This window comes from Staurois parvus, unplaced genomic scaffold, assembly GCF_062004578.1.
Source record: "Staurois parvus isolate SC_StPar_1 unplaced genomic scaffold, SC_StPar_1.0 ptg000636l, whole genome shotgun sequence".
In the NCBI taxonomy this organism is placed as follows: Eukaryota; Metazoa; Chordata; class Amphibia; order Anura; family Ranidae; genus Staurois; species Staurois parvus.
In genome coordinates this window covers 7,754,577-7,779,426 of record NW_028318432.1, presented here as the reverse complement: position 1 = coordinate 7,779,426, position 24,850 = coordinate 7,754,577, and the positions used below count along the sequence as shown (strand labels likewise).

At 41.5% G+C, this 24,850-nt stretch overlaps 1 protein-coding gene across 15 annotated transcripts in view; it reads right to left on the bottom strand.

Moving 5' to 3' along the window:
* Window positions 1-894: 894 nt before the first annotated feature.
* Window positions 895-24,850, bottom strand: part of KIAA1217 (KIAA1217 ortholog) — a 609,023-nt gene continuing 585,067 nt past the window's right edge. For 11 of the 15 annotated variants that reach the window (XM_089693758.1, XM_089693759.1, XM_089693760.1 and 8 more), the window contains 10 exons: window positions 18,622-18,746; window positions 16,277-16,424; window positions 15,384-15,864; window positions 14,058-14,229; window positions 13,166-13,296; window positions 9,988-10,131; window positions 8,958-9,077; window positions 6,249-7,862; window positions 5,776-5,901; window positions 895-5,192 (listed from right to left, as the gene is read on the bottom strand). In XM_089693758.1, the coding sequence (XP_089549884.1) occupies window positions 4,689-5,192; window positions 5,776-5,901; window positions 6,249-7,862; window positions 8,958-9,077; window positions 9,988-10,131; window positions 13,166-13,296; window positions 14,058-14,229; window positions 15,384-15,864; window positions 16,277-16,424; window positions 18,622-18,746 (3,565 nt within the window). In that variant the 3' untranslated portion in view covers window positions 895-4,688. The remainder of the gene's footprint in view (window positions 5,193-5,775; window positions 5,902-6,248; window positions 7,863-8,957; window positions 9,078-9,987; window positions 10,132-13,165; window positions 13,297-14,057; window positions 14,230-15,383; window positions 15,865-16,276; window positions 16,425-18,621; window positions 18,747-24,850) is intronic. The other 4 variants (XM_089693772.1, XM_089693774.1, XM_089693764.1 and 1 more) reach the window with 3 other exon arrangements.

Sequence of the window (24,850 nt, the reverse complement as noted above, 5' to 3'; positions counted from 1 at the left end):
CCCCCCCCCCACCATCCTCCCCCTAATTCTCCTAACTCCTCACCAAGGCCCTTCAAAGGCACACACATACCTCTGATGAAGTTGCTAAACAAGACTAATACTCCATCTGTCCAGAGGGCAGATCTACAACAAATTGATCAACCATATTTGCCTACTGTAATGTTGTATGATTTAAGCTTTTCTCTTTTCCCTGTTTTTCCATGTTTATCCTTGAAAACTCAATAAAAATATTGAAACATAAAGTGGATCTAAAGGCTAAAGGTTTTTTTAAGGTAAAATAACCTTCAGTGTGTAGCTCCCCTCTCAGCCCCCCAAATACTGACCCGAGCCCTCTCTCGATCCAGCATGATATGTGCACGAGAGCCTTGATTCTCCCGGGTCTTTCTCTCTTCATTGGCTGAGACACAGCAGTGGGTGCCATTGGCTCCTGCTGCAGTCAATCACAGCCAGTGAGGAGGAAGCAGGGTGTATGTCTTATGGACATACAGGGCCAGCTCGGGAGTGAGCATGCACAAGTGCCCCCAGAGCAAGCTGTCTGCTTTTGGGGGCACTTGGCAGGGGGAATGGGCCAGGAGTGCCAGCAGGGGACCTGAGAAGAGGAAGATAGGGGCTGCTCTGTGCAAAACACAGAGCAGGTAAGTATGACATGTTTGTCATTTTAATAAAAGAGAAAACAAACCTTTGCAACCACTTTAAGTATATCTAATAAAGAATAACATTTTTTGTGAATGAAGCATTTATGGTCAATCTGACTATCTGAAGGTAATAGGTGTGTTCCCCCCCCCCCCCCTTCTCATCTCAAGGATAGTTTGAACTCCATGTCTATTTTTTCAATTTACAGATCTATTCATCTATTCAGCAGTAAAATAAAATGATTCAATAAAATACAAAACATACTGACAGCATGCATCACTTTATTTTATTATTTTTTTTTTTTTTTCTGAAAAGTGATCTTTGCTTTTTTATAGATATTTGTTACAGTAGTTATACAAATTCATTAATTTACAAAATCTGTGCAAACTCTTTCTTTCCAGGCTGCCACTGTGTGAAAGCATGCATAACTGAAGAGTAGGGCGGGAAGCAGCACGCCTGGGCCGCAGTATATAGCGCCTGCAGTGACACACACCCGCTGCTTACCGCCGCCGTAAATCCTTAGCACATCTCTGTATGTAGAAATATAGCATATGTATTATTTACACTGTCATAAGACTAGATCGTGCTTGATGTGTAAAAAGTGGAAGTGTCTGATTGCAACCAACCAGGATGCTGCTGAAATGCTCATGGCTTCCGACATGTTTTTTTCAGCTGCCCAATTTTTACACACCAGCCAAATGGCTTTTAATGTTTCATAACCCAGAGTAAGGGCAATGGCAGGCAGTCAATCTGAAAAAAAAAATCTGAATCAAAAAATGGGTCATTCTACCAATGACAGATGAGTTTTACATATTTTGGGTTTTTAAATATAACCAAACGGCTGTGCCTTGGTGCTATTTAGTGTAGCCTTAAAGGGAATCCACGATCAAAAATAGATGAAACATATTCTTCTAAATTCCAGTACAGAATGCGATTTTATCCAATAAATCTCCTGTACAGTAATAGTAATTAGAAGGCCGAGGAATAAGAGATAGAGAAGAGTTTCATCCCCTCCTCTCCAGATTCACCTGAATCATGTGATGTGACAAGCATGTTCAGTGTTAGGATTCAATACAGCAGGTGTTTGGGGGCCACATGTGGCCCATTCACTTCCCCTTTCAGCCATTCAGTGGTTTGCTAAATTTAAACTGAAGTGTTCTGCAGTTGAAGAAAAAACTACACTTCTGTGCAACTCAATTCTTCGGGAAAGGTCTCTTTCTTTGGGACATAATGCTGCAAGCTGGTGATGATACTCCAATGTCATCTACTAAAGTTCAGGCATCTTTTTCTGGAATTAAGAGTTCCATAGTAGACCTATCAGGGTTGATTTACGAAAGATTCTTAATTTAAGAAAATTTTGGGAATGAGGTGAAACTCTGCTGACTTTCATCGTCAAATCATGTGCAAGCAGGAAATACTACCGTATTTTTTTTATCCCTCGCTCATGATATTCTTTGCACAGTGAATTTCACCGCATTCACTAAGCTAAGGATACATCTTCTTGCAAAGTGAACAGCCTATTTGTCTAAATCAACCCACTGTATCCTCTTGAAGATTCTTTCCACTCAAATCAGCCCGATGCTTCATTTGAGTTTGACAAACCTGCATGGAGGGTGCAAGATACAGAAGTGCTGTATATTGTGGGACCTCTAGTGGATTCCCTAGAGCAATATATGAAGAAAGGTAGCTTGACTGAAAAGCCAAACTTGGCCTGTTGGTGCTGAAGTTGAAAGAGGTCTCCCCATGGGGGCAGTAAATACAGCAGCTCCATGGATTAAACCCTTCCCTACCAATAGATACAGATGCACACATTTACGACAGGCAGTCTTGTAGCACTCATTCCACCATTGCTTCAGTTGGGATCAGCTGGGCTATGTCAGAAAAATGAATTTTCAGAATGGCAAGCTGTTAGTATTGAGTCAGAAAGGAAAAAGAGTGACCTTTTTTTATGGGCATCTTAAATGTCTAAAAGCATAGACAGTAAGTATAGGGAAGACATTAAAGGACAAGTACAGCCAAAGCTCTCTTGGCTGTACTTCTCCTGTGGATCACAGGAGTGCAGTTTATGCTGAAGCCCAGTGTTGGCTGACATCACTCAGCCAGGCCAGGCTGGGGAAAGATCCCGACTTTAAAGTCAGGATCCACCCCCAGCATCTGGAGTGGCACATTGCTCAACCTCTCAGCAGTCCACTCCTCCAGAGCTCAGCGCTCCAGTGAGTGTGCGTGGGGGGTCGGGCAGTCAAGCAGACAGCGGTCTGACTGTCAGTCATCGCTCTCTGCTCAGAGCAGCTGTCAGAACTCAGCGGTCATGTGATCACTGAGTTCTCACGCTTAGAACTGGTGGGGACCTATGTTGCATCCCCCTAGGTTAGTATGATTTAAAAAAAAAAAAAAAAACACCCCATATTTCTCTTTTAAAGCGGAACTTCAACCAAAAGGGGAAGTTCTGCTCTTCCTCCTCCTTCCCCTCTCCTCTGCCACATTTGGAGTCATTTTTTTTGGGGGGGGGGGGAGCAGTTACCTGGTTTTATTAGGTACAAGCTCCCACTTCCATTTGGAGCATCGTAGTGGATCCATCAGAATGTCCCCCCCCCCCCCCCCGCAACCTTCTGGGACATGTCAGAAGTCCCAGAAAGCTGCGGGGCCTTTTGCAAGATGTAGCATGGCTTGCACATGCACAGTGGGAAACCGGAAGTGAAGTCGCAAGGAGTCACAGCTGGCTGCCCACAAGTAATATGTCGGCGCCAGGGACCCAAAGCCCGGTGAAGAACCGGCCCGGGTGAGGACGGCGCTGGATCCTTGGTGAGTGTCTATTTATTAAAAGTCAGCAATTTACACTTTTTGTAGCTGCTGACTGTTAATTTTTGCAGAACTGATGGAAGCTCCTCTTTAATGCATTCTGGTTCTTATTTCTTTTGAAGGCTATGAAATGTGAGAACATTTATATCTACAGTATATTAAAATTCAAAAACTGACCTTTTACAGGTGTCCTGTCTTTTTTTTTTTTACTTTTCTCAGCCTGACATTTGACTGGGTAACAGTGCCCAGTGTGGTCTTTAACCAAAAGAAGGCACCACCCAACCAATAAAAACACATATATGTGTAATAAGTTAAATAATGACAATTTGTACAAAGAAATGTTTTATGAAGCTGTCCTTTAGCTCAATGGGTGAGTCTCCACCACCCTTCATATACAGAATCACTGTATTACCGCACATGGGGACTCCCAAAGGGTTTTCCAGTTTTCTTGTCATTTCCCTTTAAATGCAACATATTTTTGATGAAAGATTCCCTTTAAGCAAAGTTCACTCTGATCAGTTCCACCCATTATAGAGTGACCTGGCCAGAGCCTTAAGACACGTTAGCTTTGTAAGAAAATATCTTGGCAAAAAAATAAAAGCAACAAAGATGTCTAGTTGACAAAAATAGAAATCTGTAGTCAAAGCCAGCATGATGTAAAATAAAGAATAAAACTTTGTGCTAGATTTTTATCTCTGGCAGGTTCCATAATGAAAAATAGTCTATACAAAATATTTTGCATCCACACTAAGTTCCTTTTAGTTTTAATTTTTTCCAGCCTTTCTAGTTTACACACACACATGCGAACTTACAGTATTAGAATATATACAATCACACACACACACTGACTTTCAATTTACATAAAAACAAGAAGGCCAATTTAAGAGAGCTTAAGGAGAGGAAAGAATCATTTATTGCCAAAGGCAACCATTCAGCCATTATTTCAGTTTGGAAAATGAGAACTAACATTTGATTGGGTGCTCTCATACTCCAACCAGAATTGAATTATGGCATTTGCGATTTGACTGGCTGGTATTAGCAACTCACGTTTCTGACCCCAGATCTCATAAATCGGCTCAAAAGACCAATAAAACAAGGGCAATGTTATAATTACAAAAGCAACAAGGTCAACAAGAATTGCTAGGCCTGCTATGTACAAAGACAGGAACAGTAAGTTATGTGAGACCGAAGAAGGTGGGATTGCGCACGAAGACGCAACCGTGGCACATCCAGTGACAGTGGCGGGTTAGCACGAGTTATGAGGCCTCCTTGGGAGTGGCGATCTTGCTGGCTATTCCGTTGTGTGACTTGTAGCTGGTGAAGCTAGGCGTGTGAATGGTACGGATGCTCTTCATACCTTGAGTCAGTGAAGTGGGAGAGACAGAAGTAGAGGGAGAAGTAGCAGAGGAGGAGGAAGCAGCAGTAGCAGCAGGAGATGGCCTGCTGTTCGCATTCTGCGGTGAAAATGAAAGATGGTGACCTTTACCTGCATAAGAAGGGCTCTGCAGCTTTGAAGTGCCGTTATGAACAGGACGGATGAGGGAAGAAGAGTTAATAGCACGAGTGGACTGAGTGTTAGAGCTGGTTACTGGGATGTGAGATTTCACCGGAGGGTTATGGGAGTTAGGGGTGTCATTACACTGAGCGGGAACAGAGCTGCTTTTTCCAATGTTAGGGGAAAGAGCTGGAATCTTAGAAGCAGATAAAGTAGGGGAAGCAGCCTTAACATCCCCACCAGCTTTCTTAGTACCTCCGTTAGCCTGCAAATAAAGATGTCAGGGAGACAAGTCGATCAAAACGTTGAACAATGAATACACCAACACTGGCACAGGTGACAAACCCCCAAATAGTTAAGAGTGTTTGCTGAAGTTCACTGGACCTGGCAGAATCCACAGAGCACAGAAAGGTTTATAGTACGGGAGAGGTGAAGAGGCGTGCGGTAACAGTCACTTAGTGCACAGACGGTGCGCTGCATGGGTCATGCCGTGTGATTAGAATGGGAGTGAAATAGCAAGCTGTTAATGGAGTGCATTGAACATACATATGGTTAGTGCTCGGTGTCGTCAAGTGCGCTCTGATGTCTACCCGCGCGTTACCACAGTAAGCCGCGTTCCGTTCATCTCAGCTGTGAGTCTTGAAGTGGAACAAAGCAGGAGGGTGTTTTATTGCAGGCATGCAGAGATGGCGAGAGGGAGGCAAAAAATACTATAGGATTTTTTCATGCCACCAGATCCAGATATTTTAACTAAAAACAAGCGTGAAAGTACGACATCCTTTATTTTGGCTACATTTAGTCAATTACTTGGCTTGTCCTTCCAAAGTTTTGCTCTAAGGTAAAACTACCTGTCTGTACTGTCGTTGTGGCTCCTGAAGCTTTGGCTGTTTGCTAGTTTTTTCCGGGGTTCCTTGTCTACTTTTAGAAGACATTGGTATTGGCATTCGACTGGTTTGTGGAGCTCCGTTTGAACCCTACAGGGACAGCCAATGGGAGAGAGAGACAGAGATAACACATGAATCATACAAGAGAAGTGACTTCACTGAGAGTTCACACGACATGCTCCACCATAATCAAATGAATCTTTAGCCATGCAGAGGTTACTGTCAAAAATAAAATATGTAAATGATTCTTAGGGGGAAACAAAAAACAAGTTGAGACAAGCAGTTTTTGCTCTTCATTGCCCATCACCAAGTAATCAAACATATTAAACTAAAAGTTTGTTAGGCACCTACGGGAAAAGCCAACCACCAGAACAGCAGGCAAATGATTAGGCACCGCTGGAACACACTCATGACTTTGGCTTTTTATGCACAGATACCTTACGCGCTGAAATAGGTAGGGATGATGAAGACTCTATGACAAGTTTTGTTTCCTCCACAAGCACAGGTTCTTTAGCCAAGACAGGAGTCGGGGAGATCGTTTTGGTGTCTTCTCTTATTTCAGTAACATCAGACCCTGGCCTTGGTGTCATTTCACTTATCGTGCATTCCAGCTGTTTGATGGTTTGCTCAAGACTATCTAGAGTTCTATAAGTGTTTTGCCTGATTTCATCTGTTCTGGACACTGGATCTGATTCTGCAAGGCCATGGACATCTAGCTTTTCAACTGCAGAGTTTGTATTTTCCTCTGTGCTCTTGGATCTTGCTATTTCGAACCTTTTTGCTTCTTTGTGTTGCTTGACCGTTCCATCAGGTTCTTCTTCGTCCTCATATACGACCACCTGCAAAGTCTTTTTGCCAGTTTTTGTCCCAGTACGTATAGCTTGGGTCAAAGCTGCCAGCTGTTTCTTAGGGAATTTGAACTTGAATTTCTTCTTTACATCTTGTCTCTGACCAAACTGATATTCAGAGACATCAGAACGGTCTTCATCTGTGAGTAATGTCTGAGAGGGAGTGCCATCCAGGAAGATATTCTGTTTCATCTCTGCCAGAGAAGGATAGTTAAATCTGTATCTGCTCTGTGCCTTGACACTTTCTGTAGTAGTTTTTGTTTTAATTAAGTCGACCTTGTGCTGTGGTGTAGGTGCACCAAGTGCCTTCTCCTCCTCTTCTTCTTCTTCTTCTTCTTCCTCTTCAATCTTTGCCTCCATCATCATTTTTTCTAACTCATCATCACATTCTTCAAATATGGTTGAAAGCCTTTTATAAGCGGACCTAATATCCATTGGCTCGTCAAATATAATAATGACTGGCTTCTTATCTGTACACACAACAGGATCTTCTGACCCAGCATTGATAGAAGTATCTAAGTTAACCTTCTCTACGTTCTCACGATCAATGTTGACTGTCTGGATCTCGCCTCTCTTTCGGTTTACAATGTCTTGGACTTCACCTGTAGACAAGACTTGAACTTCTGTGTTTGTTATCATAAAGGCAATGTTATCTGCTGGAGACTTTGGTTCATTTGGTGATGTCGGGGATATTGCAGGAGAATCCGTGTCCTCAGACGGTTGGCTAACAGTCCTCCTTGTGTTCTTCTGCCGTAGTACAACTGTCTGACCTAAATCTAAATAGGGCATTCCCTGTTCTTGCAAAGCTTTGCTAGGATCCTGGTTCTCTACAACTTTTTCTACATTAGAAACCTTAACAACTGTAGACCTTGAAGACTCTGTCTTGAGTTCTATTCTTTCATTACTCGCTTCTGGAAGTACTGGAGAGCTCAACTGGTTTAAAACCTGATTTTTTGGATAACTAATTATAGTGGTGTGTTCTTCTCCTTTGGGTTCTTTGTGTTCTTCATTGTTTTTGTTTTCATCCCTACCTATGAACAGACTGTATGTAGACTGTTCATTAACAACAACTTTGTCCTCCTGCCTACGCTTAGCAGAATCAGGTGCAGAACTTTGAAAGTGAAATCTCCACTTGTCCTCTGTGCTTTCAACAAGCTTTGGGCTTTCAGGCCTTAAACATTCTTTTGAAATAGTGCATGACACCTATGGGAAAATATTACAGTGTAAATCGAAAAGTTCATTTTTTTGTCAAAGCTCTAAGAAGCACTAACTAAACCCAAATCCAGCCAAAACTTTTTGTTTTTTAATTTTGCACAGTGAGTAAGGCATAGTACCCCTGAAATATCCCTCTTTTGGGGATACATGCAGCAAAAAAACAAAACAAATTTTCAGTAAAATTGCTGAAGGCTAGAACCTCTGTCAGGTTATAATTACTGTCTGTGACTTCCTGTGCCCATGACAACTGCTTCCCTCATTTCTTGTCTTGCTGCCACAGGGACATGATAAAAACCCCTCCCAGTGTGGTCACAGATAGGCCTCCAAAAACAGAGGCAGTAATAATAATAATTTAAAAAACCCCCATCACCTCACCTATCTTGTACGCTAATGTACAAAATGCCACTGCTATGTTGTACAAACAACAGTGTTCACATAGTTCATTAATAATTTATGTTCAAAAATCCAATAAGAAAACAAAAAACATTTTTTTAAACATTTTTAAAGCCTGAAAGTAAAAAAGAAAAAATGTCATACACGTAAACATGTAAAAGAAAGTTAAAAGTAAGCAAGCAGGGAAGGCAGGAAGATATGAAAGCATTATAAAGCACAAGTTCAGCTAGGAAGAGACATTCAAATATTGAAACATATTTTTATCACTGCGGCTTGAACAATAATAAGCATGTATAGCAGCAATTGTCGAGAGGCTGGGGCATGAATTGTTTGATGTGGCCAATTCTAATTTGTTTCAGAGGACTACCGATGTGTGTTTTCAAAGGATCAGATAAGAGTGTAACTGCACACGACTAGATGTGTTTTAATCATTTTAGCCTTTGGAATTTATAATTAAATAAATCAGATCAGAAGAAACACAGACCCACCATTGAACAATCGTATCCCTCTTCTATGGGCATGTTAAAAGAAGGTGTAATTTTTCAAAATAAAATGTTTTTGTGAAAGAATGTATCTTTCAGAGTAGCTGACCTCTAGAAAGCACCGAGTGTTAATATAGGTAGTTTAGGAATACCAGGTTGGTTAGTATAAGCCAAGAAGATTAAAGTAAAGCCTTACACACTGAATTACCTTCTTCTCCTTGGGCAGAGCTAAACCTGGTGGTTTGAAATCTCTCTCTTGTGTCTCTGATTTAGGGGGCTCATACTGCACCTTTGAATTAATTTCCATTATGGAACACTTCTGGAAAGCCTAAAAAGATGGAAAATGTTACATAAAATGAAAGACGGCTGTTTTACTGGAGGCTAGTAATCTCACTTAGGATGCTGCTTTTTCCTTGATTTCCCTCATATAAGCCATCCCGTTCAGTGGACTAAGAAATTGAAATGCAAAGGAAGCCCTTGGCTCACTGTTATTATATAACTTTTTAGAATGCCTTATTTGTTAATCTGTAGAAAGATATGTTTTCTAATATAATTTATCTGCACAAAATTGCCATCTTCAGCATCTTCAGTGTTCCCTCTCTCCACAAGATCAGTTGGCGGGACTCCTGTCTGAGAGTCAATCTCAGACATTCTTTGTATTTAACTCTTTTCTACAATGGTGTTCCTTGTAATCTACCCCACCCACCCTAGCAAGAACTCTCCACGAAAACAAATAATAGCAGTGAAGGGAGATCCTTCTCCTGGCAAATTATTTGTGTTTCTGTCCATCCAGTACTGAGATTTACAGCCAGGGTGGTGACCTGACTATTGCAGTAGAAGAGTCTGGTATGAAAAGTGTATCCTACTTGTAGAATTTGAGTCTCTGTCTGCACTTTTTCAAGAGGCTATTGGTAATCTTGTCTGACAACCAATGCAAACAAGAGCATTGGCTGGCATTTTACTTACCTTCTCCATGCTCCAGTGATGTCCCTCACTTCCTTCCTGGTTCAATGCCAGCAGTTTTCTTTGGACAAAATGACAACTATGTCATTCTGTCCATTTTCTTTGAGCCCAGCCTGTTATTTATAAGCCCTTGAAGGAGTGAATGATCATGCAGGCTGGGTTCACAATATTCCAGAACTGAGCAGCACTCACATGTCATTATGTGAGGGCTACTCAGTACTAGAAGAATGCCCACCCACATTTCCTGAATAGCTCTTCCAGTATAGGTGTATTACCTGAAGTTCCGCCATGATCCTCTCCCCTTCCTCCTCCTCTTCATCCTTCACAGAAGAAGACATAACTGTGGTCACTGCTGAGGAAACTCTGGGAATTTCTGCCTCTGTTTTCACAGTCTTGGATGGAAGGACCTCTTCAGAGTCCTATATAAAAAATGGAATTACAATATCTAAAGTCAAGCTGGATCCATTCATGTTGTTTACTTAAAAAACAAACATAAAAACTGTTGGACTATGCAGGGTGCATAAAACCACTTGTTTTGGTTACTCACTGCCACAGAGCAGTTTTACGTGGACCTGAAAATCAGTGAAGCTTTGCCATGTTACTGAGAATAATTAGATATTATGTGCCTAAGCTAGAAAGTGTGTCTAAGCTCTGAAAAAGTTACGTTTTGTCTTGGATTCCTCCTGAAAAATAGAAGTGCATGTCTGTGCCTGAAGCCGCATATATCCCCAGTCTGAAATCATCTAAGGCACTGCTGTCTTTGACTGCTAGTCTCACAGGATTTGGAGTGACATTTGATGATGTCACTAGTGTACTGCTCACAGTTCTCTGGGATGAAGCTGTACACGAGGACCTGCAGTGCAAAGATCTCTTAGCTTTGGCTTTTTGCTGTTTCTTGATTATTTCATCAATCATCATATCATCAGCCATCACAGGGCAGCTCTGACTGAAGGAAGCAACACCCTACGTATTCCAAGATGGAATAGACACAATGAAAGACAATGACAGAAAAAATCCTCTTGCGCTAAAATGGAGCCCTAACCCTCAAGCAGCTGACACTAACCTCTTACCAATGTGAGTAAAGTGAATAAATATATATTAAACAGTGCAGCGCTATAAATGTGAATAAATAAATATACATAAATGTATATATCTCCCAACCAATACAACAAACTCCCCAGTGTACAAAAGGGTTAAACTATTAAAAAGTGCAACATGTATATTTACACCGGGAATATAAAATATGTGAATGTGATCCGTGTCGTATCAACACTCAGAAATCAAAAACATCAAATAATCACTCTGCCGTGAATAAATTTAACACAATAATACAGCACGTCAAATGTCCATAAAAGGTGCTCAAATGATAATATCCATGCAAGTGCTGCTAAGTGCTCACTCCGTGCAATTCCTCAAATATCCGAAGTGCCCCCTCACCTCCTTAAATCGACCCCACAGGGTCAACTCGCTCTGAGAATCAGAACCCCTCTAATTGGCCACAGGATCCTGTTCACATCCACTCCCAGGTCCTCCGATATGCACAGCTCTGTCAGCAGCAACCCCTCCGGATCATATACAAAGAACCTCCATAGTGTAAAACTGCATATTTTTTATTTGGTAAACAGTAAGGAATAAAATGCCCACTCACATGCTGTTTCTCCTTTGACACAGCTCTTTACCTCATGCTATGGATGTATTGCATGGGTATTAATACAGGGATTTCAAATATGGCCCCCATGCCGGAAGTGACATCACCGCGCTCCCGGAAATGCCTCCTCGTGTACCGACGCGTTGCGTCACGCTGCCACGTGACTTCCCCAGGGTCCTGGGAGCACAATGATGTCACTTCCGGCGTGGGGGCCATATTTCAAATCCCTGTATTAATACCCATGCAATACATCCATAGCATGAGGTAAAGAGCTGTGTCAAAGGAGAAACAGCATGTGAGTGGGCATTTTATTCCTTACTGTTTACCAAATAAAAAATATGCAGTTTTACACTATGGAGGTTCTTTGTATATGATCCGGAGGGGTTGCTGCTGACAGAGCTGTGCATATCGGAGGACCTGGGAGTGGATGTGTACAGGATCCTGTGGCCATACAGAGGGGTTCTGATTCTCAGAGCGAGCTAACCCTGTGGGGTCGATTTAAGGAGGTGAGGGGGCACTTCGGATATTTGAGGAATTGCATGGAGTGAGCACTTAGCAGCACTTGCATGGATATTATCGTTTGAGCACCTTTTATGGACATTTGACGTGTTGTATTATTGTGTTAAATTTATTCACGGCAGAGTGATTATTTGATGTTTTTGATTTTTGAGTGTTGATACGACAAGGATCACATTCACATATTTTATATTTCCGGTGTGAATATACATGTTGCACTTTTTAATAGTTTAACCCTTTTGTACACTGGGTAGTTTGTTGTATTGGTTGGGAGATATATAAATTTATGTATATTTATTTATTCACATTTATAGCGCTGCACTGTTTAATATATATTTATTCACAAAGAAAGACAAGGCATGGTAAGTCAATACTGGGGATCACATCAGCAGAAGGAAGACTAATAGCAATGCTGGCGACTAACACTTTTCTCTCTGCTTGCCTTTTTAAGATCCCATAGTCTGCATATAAATTAATCTTGGAGAAAACCCAGCACAGGGAGAATGTACAAAGTGCTGCAGACAGCGTATCTAGTGTTGAAGGAACACAAGACCCCTGCGCTGAAAGACAAAAGTGCTGGACACAAGAACAAAAAAGTGGGTGTCATAAAATACCATACAAAATGCCATAGCAATAAAATATGTTTGAAAAACTTTCAGTTCACTTCTTCACCGTAAGAAAACGTTTGACAATTATTCTTTAGCTAAATGTGCAACTTTTGGAGTTTGGAGCTTTCCATGTGATGCTCAAGCCACGAATCTGCCATATACAGCATAAAGAACAAAATCCAGACAATTCATAAAATCAAAATTATATCCCGAACAAAGCACAGTAATCTGTAAGTGACTGACAGCTAAGGCATGGGGCAGCCAGCAGAGGGCAGCCAGCGATAAACACACTTTTCGGGGAAGATAAAAACCTTGCAATGAAGACAGAACATAATTCAAGGACTGAGAAGCAGATGCAAGCAAAGTGCAACGTGAAGGGAGACAGAACAGACAGTGAAATGATGGAAAGGTAGTTTGTCATTGGCAAGGTGATGCCCCCATTTTAACAGCACTACAGTAACTAATAAGCCATAGACTACTATTCTTTTATATATCAGTCCAATCATTTTAAACATTCACCTATTTTAAAGGACAGATAAGTGACTAGCCACTGTTGTGGTAGACCAGAAGTCCTAAATCACATTCTGTCAATCACTATTTAGTATTCTAGGCTGCTCTTTGCACATCGTCGGTGACATCTTAAATGTCATATCTGATCATTTACAAAACACGTGCCTTTACCTTGCTGTCTCGCCTTTCTGTACCCCATGAGGTGCTCATTCCGGACGCTGGTGGATATATACGGCGGGGAGGGGGTGGAGGAGGTGACTTGGTTAATTTATCGCTTTCTTGTTCAATTTCCTTGTTACCCTCTAAAACAAACATTAAATGTTAGTGACAAAATCTATGCATTCTAAAAAAAAAAAATGAACTGTACCATTTGTTTTATTAAATGTATAATAATATACTGTATATGCAATGATATTATAGGATATGTCCTAATATATGTTACACTTAATGAAGAAAATTCTAAAACACAGAGTGTTGATTAACAGTATTTAAAACAAAAACCTCTTTGATGCCCTAAGTCCTTTGATGGCAGCAATTGGCGGTTTTTCCTCCTTTAATGACATGTGAGCACCAAATGGGCAGTAATACTCTGAACCATGGCTGCATGAGGATGCCTCCCCAGGGGTCAGATTCATGAAGGTTTGAGCTCACAAGGAGTAGGTTGAATAACACCGGCTGTCATTCAGTCTGGAAGACTGAGGACATTTTGTGGTGGAAAAGAAGCACTGTGGGGAACCGTTCAGATTAAATGTGAGTATTGCAGGAAAAGCTGTTTTTTTTTCATTTGAACTCCTATCAGGCTACCAATTTTCGCCTATATTTTTATTTTTTTTTTCACTTCAGTTTAGCTTTAAGAGCTCATGCTTGTGAACTGTGGACAATGAACGGTGCCCAGAATATTCACACAGTTCATGAATATGCAAGCTCAGGATTTACAAATGTGCTTGTCTAGATAGATATTAAAAGGTCCAGAGGTCCAATCATGCACACAATGTTACTGATATCTTGCGGCTATAGCGGATTGTATCTCTGCTGTGAGGCGAAGGTTTAGCAGAACTCTTACCAATGACCTCTAATTTGTCTGCGCTGTCCATTTTCAGAGGCTGAGCTGGTATCTCTAGGCTGGGGATGGACTTCATGATATTGGCCTGTGCCTCTTCTAACATTTTCTCAAACTCTTTTCCATTATAATGGTCCAGATTTTGTCTTTTCTCTTCAAACTTTCTCTCTGCTTCCTGCAACAAGACAAGAAATGCAAGTAAACCAGAATCTTGGCAAATGGTAACAATTTCCCAGAAAACACAAGGGGAATTGTTTAAAAAACATTTCTATATGTAATAATGTAAGTTATGGACCTTAGATTGCAAGCTCCTTGTCCTTGTCCATTCCCTTCCAATACAATATACAATTAACAGTGCAACTTCCACAAAGCAAAGCCCAGACTGCATTTAATGTATGGGAGCTGAACAGTTTTCCTGGCTCAGACCTAATAAACTATGACAACTTGAGAGAGAGGTGTGTGGCTAAACCCAGGAGTAACATGCATACTTATCCACATGCCTGGCAATAGTTGGAGGCATTAGTAGTGCTTAGTAGATTTCTAGCAGACCTTCACTCTCTTTTTGTTATTTGAACAATATTGCTTTCTCCTACCCCTTCCAAACCACCCAGAAAATACAAATCTTGGGGAGTGGGGGGTACAGCTTGTGCTTTCACCTTTCTGCCCTGAGTTGTCCAAAGCTCCCTGGATACTCACAGTATGCATCCCCTGGAGCTTGGGGCACTCTAGAGCAAAAGAACAGACAGGAGATGTGTTTTTGAAGATGTGCACCTGCACATGATCAAGAGCTAGGCTGCAAGAAGGCACAACAGGCCCTCTGATTATATAAATGAAAAAGATGGCAGGGCAGAACTCGGTATGTGGTTGCCTTCAGAAGATCACAGTAGAACAGCGTTGGATTACTGGACGTGTAGGTAATAGGAGGAAGAAAAAAAAAACGGAGTGAAGTTCCTCTACACAGTGAACCTGTGCTTTGCCCAAGAAGGGCAACAGAAAATAGGTTCACCTTAAAGCCAGCCCCCATAGCATCTAATACATACCTTCCCTTCACTCCCCAGCTGCTCTGTTCATCATAGACCAAGCTTACATAGGGCTGGGGACTTTGTCTCTGTCCTCATGTGGCAGCAATGGGCCAATTTCCAAGAATTAGTAATATCACAAGATCGCCATGTGCAGTAGTACCTGGTACCGTGTGGTGGGCAGTGAATGAAAGGTAAGCATATCCAGGAGATTGGAGGCATTCAAATAAAACTATTGCTTTGCCCTGCAGGATCAGAGCAGAGACTCCTTTTAAACCACATAAAAATGCAGCTCATGAGGACTTATTACCTCTATGGAGACGGCTCGATTCCTGTAGGCCACATGCTGAATTTCTTCAATAAACAGGCTCTGTGCAGAGGACCCATTATGCTGGGTGGACTGTACAACTGGAGATTGCTCTTGAGCAACAGAGGCTGGTAAACTTGTTGAATGATGGTTGACTGACACTTCTGTCACATGACCAACCTGATTAATGGAGTTATGGACATGGTTAACCAGTGCTGAAGAGTGTTGAGATTGCTGCATATGAACAGGTGAGCTTTGTACTTGGTGAACTTTGACCCCAGCAGACAGAGGCACCACCTCTGACTTTACAGACACCGTCTGTGAATCTGCAACGTTTACCGCTTCTGTCTGCATTGGCTGAAGGTACGCATGACTTTTTTCTTTTCTGTGTTGGGTAATATCTGTTTCTGAAACTTTTTCAGTGATGATAAACTGGTTATTCTGATTGAAGTCAACAACTTTAGAGGGTCCATCACTAACTTGCCTAGGGGGAACCAGAAAAGAAATGGAAGTTAATTTACTTTGTACTTAGCTTGTATAATTTTTTTTAATGAATACTGATATGTTAACTCACATGTTAACCATTGTTAACTAAATGATGCCATAATGAGATGTAAGAATGATTAGAGGCAAGGGTATGATTTGTATTGATGTCTGCAGCTTTGCAACAGCCCCTGGCTGCTTCACTGTAAGTCTATAAAAGGTACTCTGGGGCCTGGACATACTGATTAATTACTATTCAATGAGTGGCAATATTGATCCCTACCAGAGGCAGAGCAGAATCAAATTTTTCAGCAAGCTTGGTCAACTTGTCCCTAAATCTTGGCCTGACTATTAACAGTATTTTGATTAACAACGTTACAAATATATAACAGAGGTCAGTGATTGGGTGTCACCTTCTTAAGGCTGATAGGGCGTCAGTCATGTTTCGGATCCTCTTCAGTAAGCTGTCCAGCTTGTGGGGTTCTTCTTTAAGAAACCTTACTGCCTCCACCTCCACCCGCAGTACCGCTCTCATCTTATTCTGTAAGTATGGAAACTCCCCTGGAAATGAGAGGTGACCTTATCATACAATCTACTCTAAAAAGCAACGTAAGAAACAAAATGGGAAATACATGAAACAAAACCAGGCTTATTTATCAAGGCCATGTAGCGGACAAGGATTCTGTTCAAAGTGCATGAGGCCAAAGACCATCCAATCTGAATTCATTTTATTTTAGTCAGTCCAGAGGAGGTGAATGGTGGTTTACATGGATTACTGCACTTTGCATTTGGCTCTTCGAGTTAAAAAAAAAATGGTTATTGCTTCAGCGCATCTAAAATTATTATATAAGATTTTATAGTACAGATACAACTTAAATATGATGCTATTTATTGTCATAAAGTGGTTTCAAGCTTTTCTGCTCTCATCAGTTCGTGGTGCATAGCATCTATTATATAAGACTAAGGGGAAAAAAGTTTTACAACGACATTGGTTTTTGCTCCTATTGGCCTTTTGTCCACAGCATTCTTAAAAAAACACATAGGATATTGATGTCACTGATTTCCTTGTAAAAATGTTAGTTACCCGATCATATTAATCCTCTGTTTTGAAGTCACTGAGCTCATTAAAGGATATGTTCACCCTTCGTAACATATTATATGTTACACCCATATTCAGGGTGTAACATGTAACATGTTACAATCAGACCGATCCCTACTCCCTTCTTTGACAGCTAGCAGGGGATCTTCTCTCCTGCTAGCTGTCAAATTTTTAAAAAACGCTCCACCCGCCCAGCTGCGTCACTCATGCACAGTCCTCTGCGAATGAGAGACTAAAAGTCCCAACAACCTTAGCAGCTGTTGGCTTGTAGTCCTCAATGAACTACCACAGCGCTGTGGAGTGCTATGGTAGTTCATTGATTCTTCCTGTCAGTATATCTGCTTGCCTGTACATCGTGTACTGACAGATCTGCAGGAGACCTGCATGGCACCAGTGCTTTACTGGCTCCTGCAGACAAAAAGAATAAATGCACATTTTTATTATTTTTTACTAAAAGTTGACCTTATCCTTTTACTTTGGTTTCACGTTTTCCCTGCTTTTTCCTGGTTTCACGTTTTCCTTGCTTTTTCCAGGTCAGAAAGTTCTGCAGCTGATAACCAGGCAACTATCATTTGCATACTGTACATGTTCTGAACTACTCATCTGTAAAATTACGTTAAAGCTGATTTTCAGAGAAAAAAATAAAAGATGAACACACCTGTACTAATAAAAAAACATACTCTTGCTACCTATACTCCAGAGCTGTCCCTCACAATAATTATTTTCCTCCATGAGATGTCCTCAGGCTTCCGAGTTGAAGGACAGCTAGAATCATTCAACCTTCTTCCCGAGTTTACAGGCTGTCACGTACCCGACACCTGGAGGTTGTCATGCACACCCCATGGTTAAGAGTAATAGTGCATTGAACGGTGCTTTCATGTCATTATTTGAACGCCATCAAGTGTAGCTGTAAAGACTGTCCTTTTCTGCCTCTGGAGAAGAGGAAGGACCAATGACATCATCAGACTGGACAGAAGACCCTTGGGAAAAATGTATGTAAGTTTATGTATTTATTTTTAAAGTGAGAGCGGGGAGGGCACATGGTGGTGGTGGTGGGGTTTTGGGGATATACAGCCTGCACCAATTGTAGGTCCAGAGACCTTCAGAACAATTTATGGCTTTTTAGTCCTTATGCACACTGGACATTTTGATAGCGCTGGTAACGTTAGCTGTATAAAACGGTAAAAACATGAGTTTTTCAGCTTTTTTAAGCATTTTTGTGTTACCGTTTTGCCATGTTTAGCCGTGTTTTTTCGCGTTTTTTTTTACCAAAAAAAATTTTTTTTTAGGTCAGAAAAACTTCCAAAAATGCCAGTTTGTGGCGTTTTACCATGTTTTCAGCATTAGAGCATTTTTACAGCTAAAAAAACTCCTCTAGAAACCCACCAGTCCTGTTTTTTTTCCAGCCAAAAAACGTCCCAGCCAAAAAACATTGATTACAGTCTATGTGTGCATGGACACATAGAATAACATGCTGGGGGGGGGTTACTGGCTGTAGAAAAAAACGTCAAAAGCCAAAACAGCCGCTGTAAAAACATCAAGTGTGCATGAGGACTCAAAGTAAACCTCTCAGGAATGGTTTCCTTCAGACTTGGCAATCTCTACAAGGGATGGCAAAGAGTCAGACTGTGGTCCAAGTTTGGTGAGCCCAAATTATACCTTTTAGGTTGGACACTGCTTCTCCAATCTGGCGCAGCATAAACGCTCGATCCTCAACATCCTTCAATGTAACAACTCTAGCGGAGGAGTCCTTCTTTACATCTTCTACAAAATTCTCCAAGTCACTGCAAAAGAAACATATACAACCCATTGAAAAAAAAACATCAGGATTAGCTACTACAAAGAGCAAGTGCAAGGAGCAGCACAACCAATCAGAATCCACCTTTCACTGATCTGGCTGATGTGCACCATACTGGTAACAGTACATCACTACATAACCTATACATATAAATTAATTTTTTTTTTGTACACTTTTATAAAATGAGAAAAACAAAGTCCACCTAGTGACAGAAATATCCATTTTGGGCAGACTCCGGTTTATATCATTATGTTCCCCAACATCTAAGCTATAAGCAGACCCTATTAGATGAAGCGGTGCCAGGGATGGATGCATATTAAGCACACGGATTTCTGTGCTCGGCAGTCTTTGGCAAAGTCTTTGAATATATTTAGGAAGTCACAGCGAGCTCCTGCGCCTGTATTTTACTTTCTGATTTGTAATACTAACATAGGAGAGTAACGTTAGTCACAGGAACTATCAGCAGAGCACAGATGTAGGAAAATGAATAAAAATAACAGATTTTCTCATCTCTTCCTCTCCCAGCTGCCTCTTCCATCTCAGTGCACAAATCACACCTCCTGCAGGACAAACATGACACACTTCTGTGTAGACTGACATCCTGAGCGTATTGATGGTCGGGTTAACGCTTGTGCCGAGGTGTAGAAACAACCCCCCTTTAGCAATGCAGCTATTTCTCTATAGCCATGTAATATTAAAGGAAACCTGGATTCTGCTCAAACGCAACAGGGGTTATTTACTAAAACTGCAGAGTGCAAAATCTGGTGCAGCTCTGCATAGAAACCAATCAGCTTCCAGGTTTTATTGTCAAAGCTTAACTGAACAAGCTGGAATTAGAAGCTGATTGGTTACTATGCTGCACTAAATTCAGAGTGCTCCAGTTTTAGGAAATCTCCACCAAACAGTCCTGACTAAAAGCAGATGCCACAAGATGCCAGTTATTACATAGAAAAGGTCTCTTCTTTGCCTCTCTCTGATTCAGGTTCACCTTGTTACTGGGGCCTGACTTCCTCTGAGTTCTACCATCTCTATGATGTCTAATAGGAGTGCCATTACTAGCCACTAAGACCATATCATCAGCCAGTGAAATGACAGTTAAGGTAGGATAAGCCAGACCCAAGTGACAAAGAGGAACTAAATCAGAGAGGCACAGAATAATTAAGGCAATCAAAGTCCTGACCTCTGCTAAGGCCCCTGAAATTGCTGTGTCTGTGTGTCTGTAAGAATGTATTTTGCAGAATGCCTCAGTTTACACTTTATGGTTGCGGGGGGGACATACTGAGGTGCAGTTGGCCAAATGACACCTGCATCCTTTGGACAACAGTTTTCTATTGTCTAGACCAGTGTTTCTCAAGGGGGATGCCGCGGCACCCCAGGGTGCCACCTCAGGCCCTCAGGGTAGCCGTGGCATTGTGCTTGAAAAAGCTGTCAGATCCGACCGAACTCCCGCTATGCCGAATATCACAACACAAAGTTTGGTCGGCACAGTGTTAACAGGGGTTTTGTGGTATGGAGGTGAGCAGAGAGGGGTTTGGGGTGTGTTTTACATTGGTGCTCAGTGAGAAGAATGCCACCCTTACAACAGATAAAAACAATAACCTGTGTCATGCTGCTGATTTTGCCAAGTGGCATTGGCCTGGTATGTTTGAAGGTACCATCAAATGGGTCAATCAGCAACAGCTCCAGGAGCCCCTAGAAACCTCTGGACAGGGGCGGACTGATCATTCGAGCACTCGGGCACTGCCCGAGGGCCCGGGGTCAGTAGGGGGCCCCATGAGATGCCCCTGGTACCTTTTATATGCTTTTTTTGAATGTGGGCAAGGACACAGGGGCCCCATGATCCCCTATTGCCCGGGGGCCCCATGAGTTGTCAGTCCGCCCCTGCCTCTGGAGCTCCTTTTCTGAACCTTTTCAACACAGAGGAGCCCTTGAAATAACATTCTGGACTCAGGGAAGCCCTTCTATAAAGTACCATATCTACAACTCATGCTACATTAATAAGATGGTCAGTGAGAAGAATGTTCTTTACACGTGTGTTCACTGGGAACAATTACCCCTTTATAGATAGATAAAAACATCAATGGTATCAGTGGGAACTTATCTGGCTGAAATTTTTCATTGCTCAAGGAACCCCTAGTAACTTCTGGAGGAACCCTGGTTGAGAAACCCTGCTCTAGAGGAACCCTTTTTGAGAATAGCTACATTAGCAAGTAAGCAGAGTAATACAGCTTTCATTAAGCCGCTCAGTCTCTTCATTATTTCACAACCTTAACAGATTATTGCTTCTTCATATTTTAATATTTTACTTTTTCGTACCTTTGAATCCTCTTAATCCCTAGAATCCACCCTTTATTTTACCCGGAAAGCAAGCCCTGATGAAGGTAGCTCACTACATGTGTTTTTGGACTCTATTGATCTATTGATGTGGGTCTCCTACTTTTTACAATATAAGAGTTGACATCACCAAATTTCAGATTTACCACTGACATCACAAAATCTGCGTAATATATATTTCTTGTGCATACTTACTTTGGTATAACAATATACCAAAATCCCTATGTTGTACAATAAAAAAGGTTCTTTATAAAAGTAAAATTCACCAGTGGAAAAAGAGGAGAAACGGATTTAGCCACTTTCACAAGATGGATGATTGATTTCTTTTGGACGAGTCCCAGCTGTTGCTTACGGGAACGCTTTGTGAAAGTGCGCTGTGAGCAGACAACAGATGCTGATGTTTCAGGAAGGAATAGGTGCTGAAATTGCTGTCAATGTAAACCGAATAGCTGAGAATAAAATAATAAAGGGGGAAAAAAAGCTAAAATGGAACAGATCTATAAAAACGTCTGTATCGCACAGACTCTGCCTTTGATTCTGGAAGCAGACCAAGGGCACTGAAAGTGGGCAGTAAATATGGTCACATTATGTGTCTCTAGTGACAAATATTCCCTCTGCAAGAGCCGAATCCAGAATATAAAACTGCTAGAAGACGATGAAACGAAAGCGACTTCACAGAAATGGAGCATGATGGAGTAAGGACACTTATTAAATCTCTTTTATGAGACAAAGCAAAAGTAATTACATCATATGATACTCATAATTCATAATATTATTTTGCCACAAATTACCTCATAATTGTTAATGATTTTACCCCCCCCCCCCCTCCGGTCACATCAAAGCCAATTTTAAAATCATGCCACATACATAAGTTGGGTGACTTGCAGATTTGAGGTGCGATTTGCAACACATCTGACGCAGCTGTCTATGAAAATCGCACCAAAAGTAGTGCATGTACTACTTTAGAAATCAGTGCGACTCCGACCAAGTCAGAACCGCCCGATATGACCACTCTGATAGCAGACAATAGGGTGCGACTTGGCATATGATTTGCAAGTCGCAGGGTATGCAAATCGCATCTCAAATCACACCCGATGTGACTGGGGTGTTAGACACCTCCATTATCTGCCATGGAGCTTCAAAGTGAAGAGTAAATAGATACAGAAAAATCATTAAGAAAAATGACAAATGCAAATGTTTTGCTATATATACAGCGGGTAGAATAAGTATTGAACATGTCACCATTCAGTAAATATATTTCTAAAGGTGCTATTGACATGAAATTTTCAACACATGTCAGTAACAACCCATGCAATCCATACATACAAAGAAACCAAAACAAATATGTTCAGAAATTAAGTTATGTGTAATAAAATGGAATACCACAGGGAAAAAGTATTGAACACATGAAGAAAGGGAGGTGCAAAAAGGCACGGTAAGCCAAGACACCAGCTGAAATCTAGCAGTAATTAAACAGCAATCCTGCTCCTTATCAGTGCAAATTAATACCAACTGGTTCAGTCTCAACCAATGGCCTATAAAAAGGCCATCCATTACCAAGGTGTCACACAAGAAACATCTCATGATGACTAAAAGTAAAGAGCTCTCTCAAGACCTTTGCAACCTTAATGTTGCAAAACATACTCACAAGATCTCTGACAGAGGAGTGAAAACAATTATCAGAAGAATTGTCCAAGAGCCAAGGACCACTTGGGGAGAGTTTCAGAAAGACCCGGAATTAGCAGGTACAATTGTTTCAAAGAAAACCATAAGTAATGCACCAAATATTAAATAAATTTCAGTTAGCGTGTTCAATACTTTTTCCCTGTGACAATCCATTTTGTTACACATAACTTCATTTCTGAACTTATTTGTTTTGGGTTCTTTGTATGTATAGATTGCATGGGTTGTTACGGAGGGGGTCAAAAAATTTATGTCAATAGCACTTTTTAAAAATAAATTTACAGAGAAAAAAAGGTGACGTGTTCAATACTTATTTTACCTGCTGTGTGTGTTCCTCCACCCCAAACTCTCTCATCCAGGTATTTATTGACCTTGCTTTGTGCACTGGTGTGCAATCATGTTGGAACAAGAAGGGGCCATCCCCAAACTGTTCCCACAAAGTTGGGAGCATGAAATTGTCCAAAATGTCTTGGTATGCTGACGCCTTAAGAGTTCCTTTCACTGAAAAACAATCCCACACCATAATCCCCCCCTCCACCAAACTTTACACTTGGCACAATGCAGTCAGGCAAGTACCATTTTCCTGGCAACCGCCAAATCCAGACACGTAGATCGGATTGCCGTACAGAGAAGCATGATTGGTCACTCCAGAAAACACATCTCCACTGCTCTAGAGTCCAGTGGTGGCGAGCTTTACACCACTGCATCCGACACTTTGCATTGCACTTGGTGATGTAAGGCTTGGATGCAGCTGCTCAGCCATGGAAACCCATTTCATGAAGCTCTCTACACACTGTTGTTGTGCTAATCTGAAGAACACATGAAGTTTGGAGGTCTTTAGCTATTGACTCTGCAGACAGTTGGCGACTTCTGCGCACTGTGCGTTGATTCCGCTCTGTCATTTTACGTTGTCTTCTACTTGGTGGCTGAGTTGCTGTTGTTCCCAGTTGCTTTGACTTTGTTATAATACCACTAACAGTTGTCCGTGGAATATTTAGTAGCAAGCAAATGTCACGGATGGACTTATTGCACAAGTGGTAACCTATCAGATGCCAAGAATTCCAAACCTCCCTAACATCATCGTGCACCCCCTTTGGAGGCAGGGAAGCAGAAAGTGCAGGGTCTGGAGGAGGACCCGAGGAGGAGTAGAGTCAGTTACCAGAGTCTGCTGAATGCTGAGACCAGGGGAGGCAGAGATGAGGGGATGCTGCAGCTGCACTGAGAGGTGCAGGATTTGGCAGAGGAGTTCTGTCCTCCTCTCTGCCTCCACCTTGTCTCAGCAGTCAGCAGCAGAGACAAGGGGGGGTACCATAGCTGCAGGAGAGGTGCAAGGGCCACAATAAATGGCCTGGAGGGCAGCATTCGGCCCTTTGCCTTGTGTTTGACACCTGTGGTCTACATACTAGGGTTGATTTACTAAAGGCAAATAGTCTGTGCAGTTACTCCAGAGCTAGTAAATGAGGGAAAGCTCTGCTGACTTCCATCATCCAACTATGTGAAAGCAAAAATGTTGTTTTTTTATTATCCTTGCATGTGATTGGGTATTCTTTGAAAAGTGAAGCTTCATCTCATTTACTAAGCAGCTACACTTGCAAAGTGCACGGTCTATTTGTCTTTAGTAAATCAGCCCTACTGTGTGCTTAAAGCTGCCCCGGTTTCATTCCAAAAAGATGGGAGGTATGTGTTTGGTTAAGTGAGGAATGAATTGATATCTCTCTGAGACCCAGCTGGCAGTAAAAAACCTCACACAGGGGATTCAATCCTAATTCTATCCAAAACTTTGAAAAAAAAAAGTTTTGGCTGGACATATAAAGCCCTAAACAAAACTAATCACGGCTAACCATGGCTGCACATAATTGTGTAGTTTATGCTTTGGCTTTGTTTTAGCTTTTCAAGTGACTGATCGGATTATTCTGTAATCAATCACTGAAGAGTTTAGCGGTGCACACAGTCTATAGCTTTTAGTATATGACATTTTAGCAGCTGGCTGATTTTTCTTGTATAGCCCAAGCATGAATGATCTGTTGGCAGTGTGTCTCATAGCTTATTATGTACAGACTGCAGGGCGACATA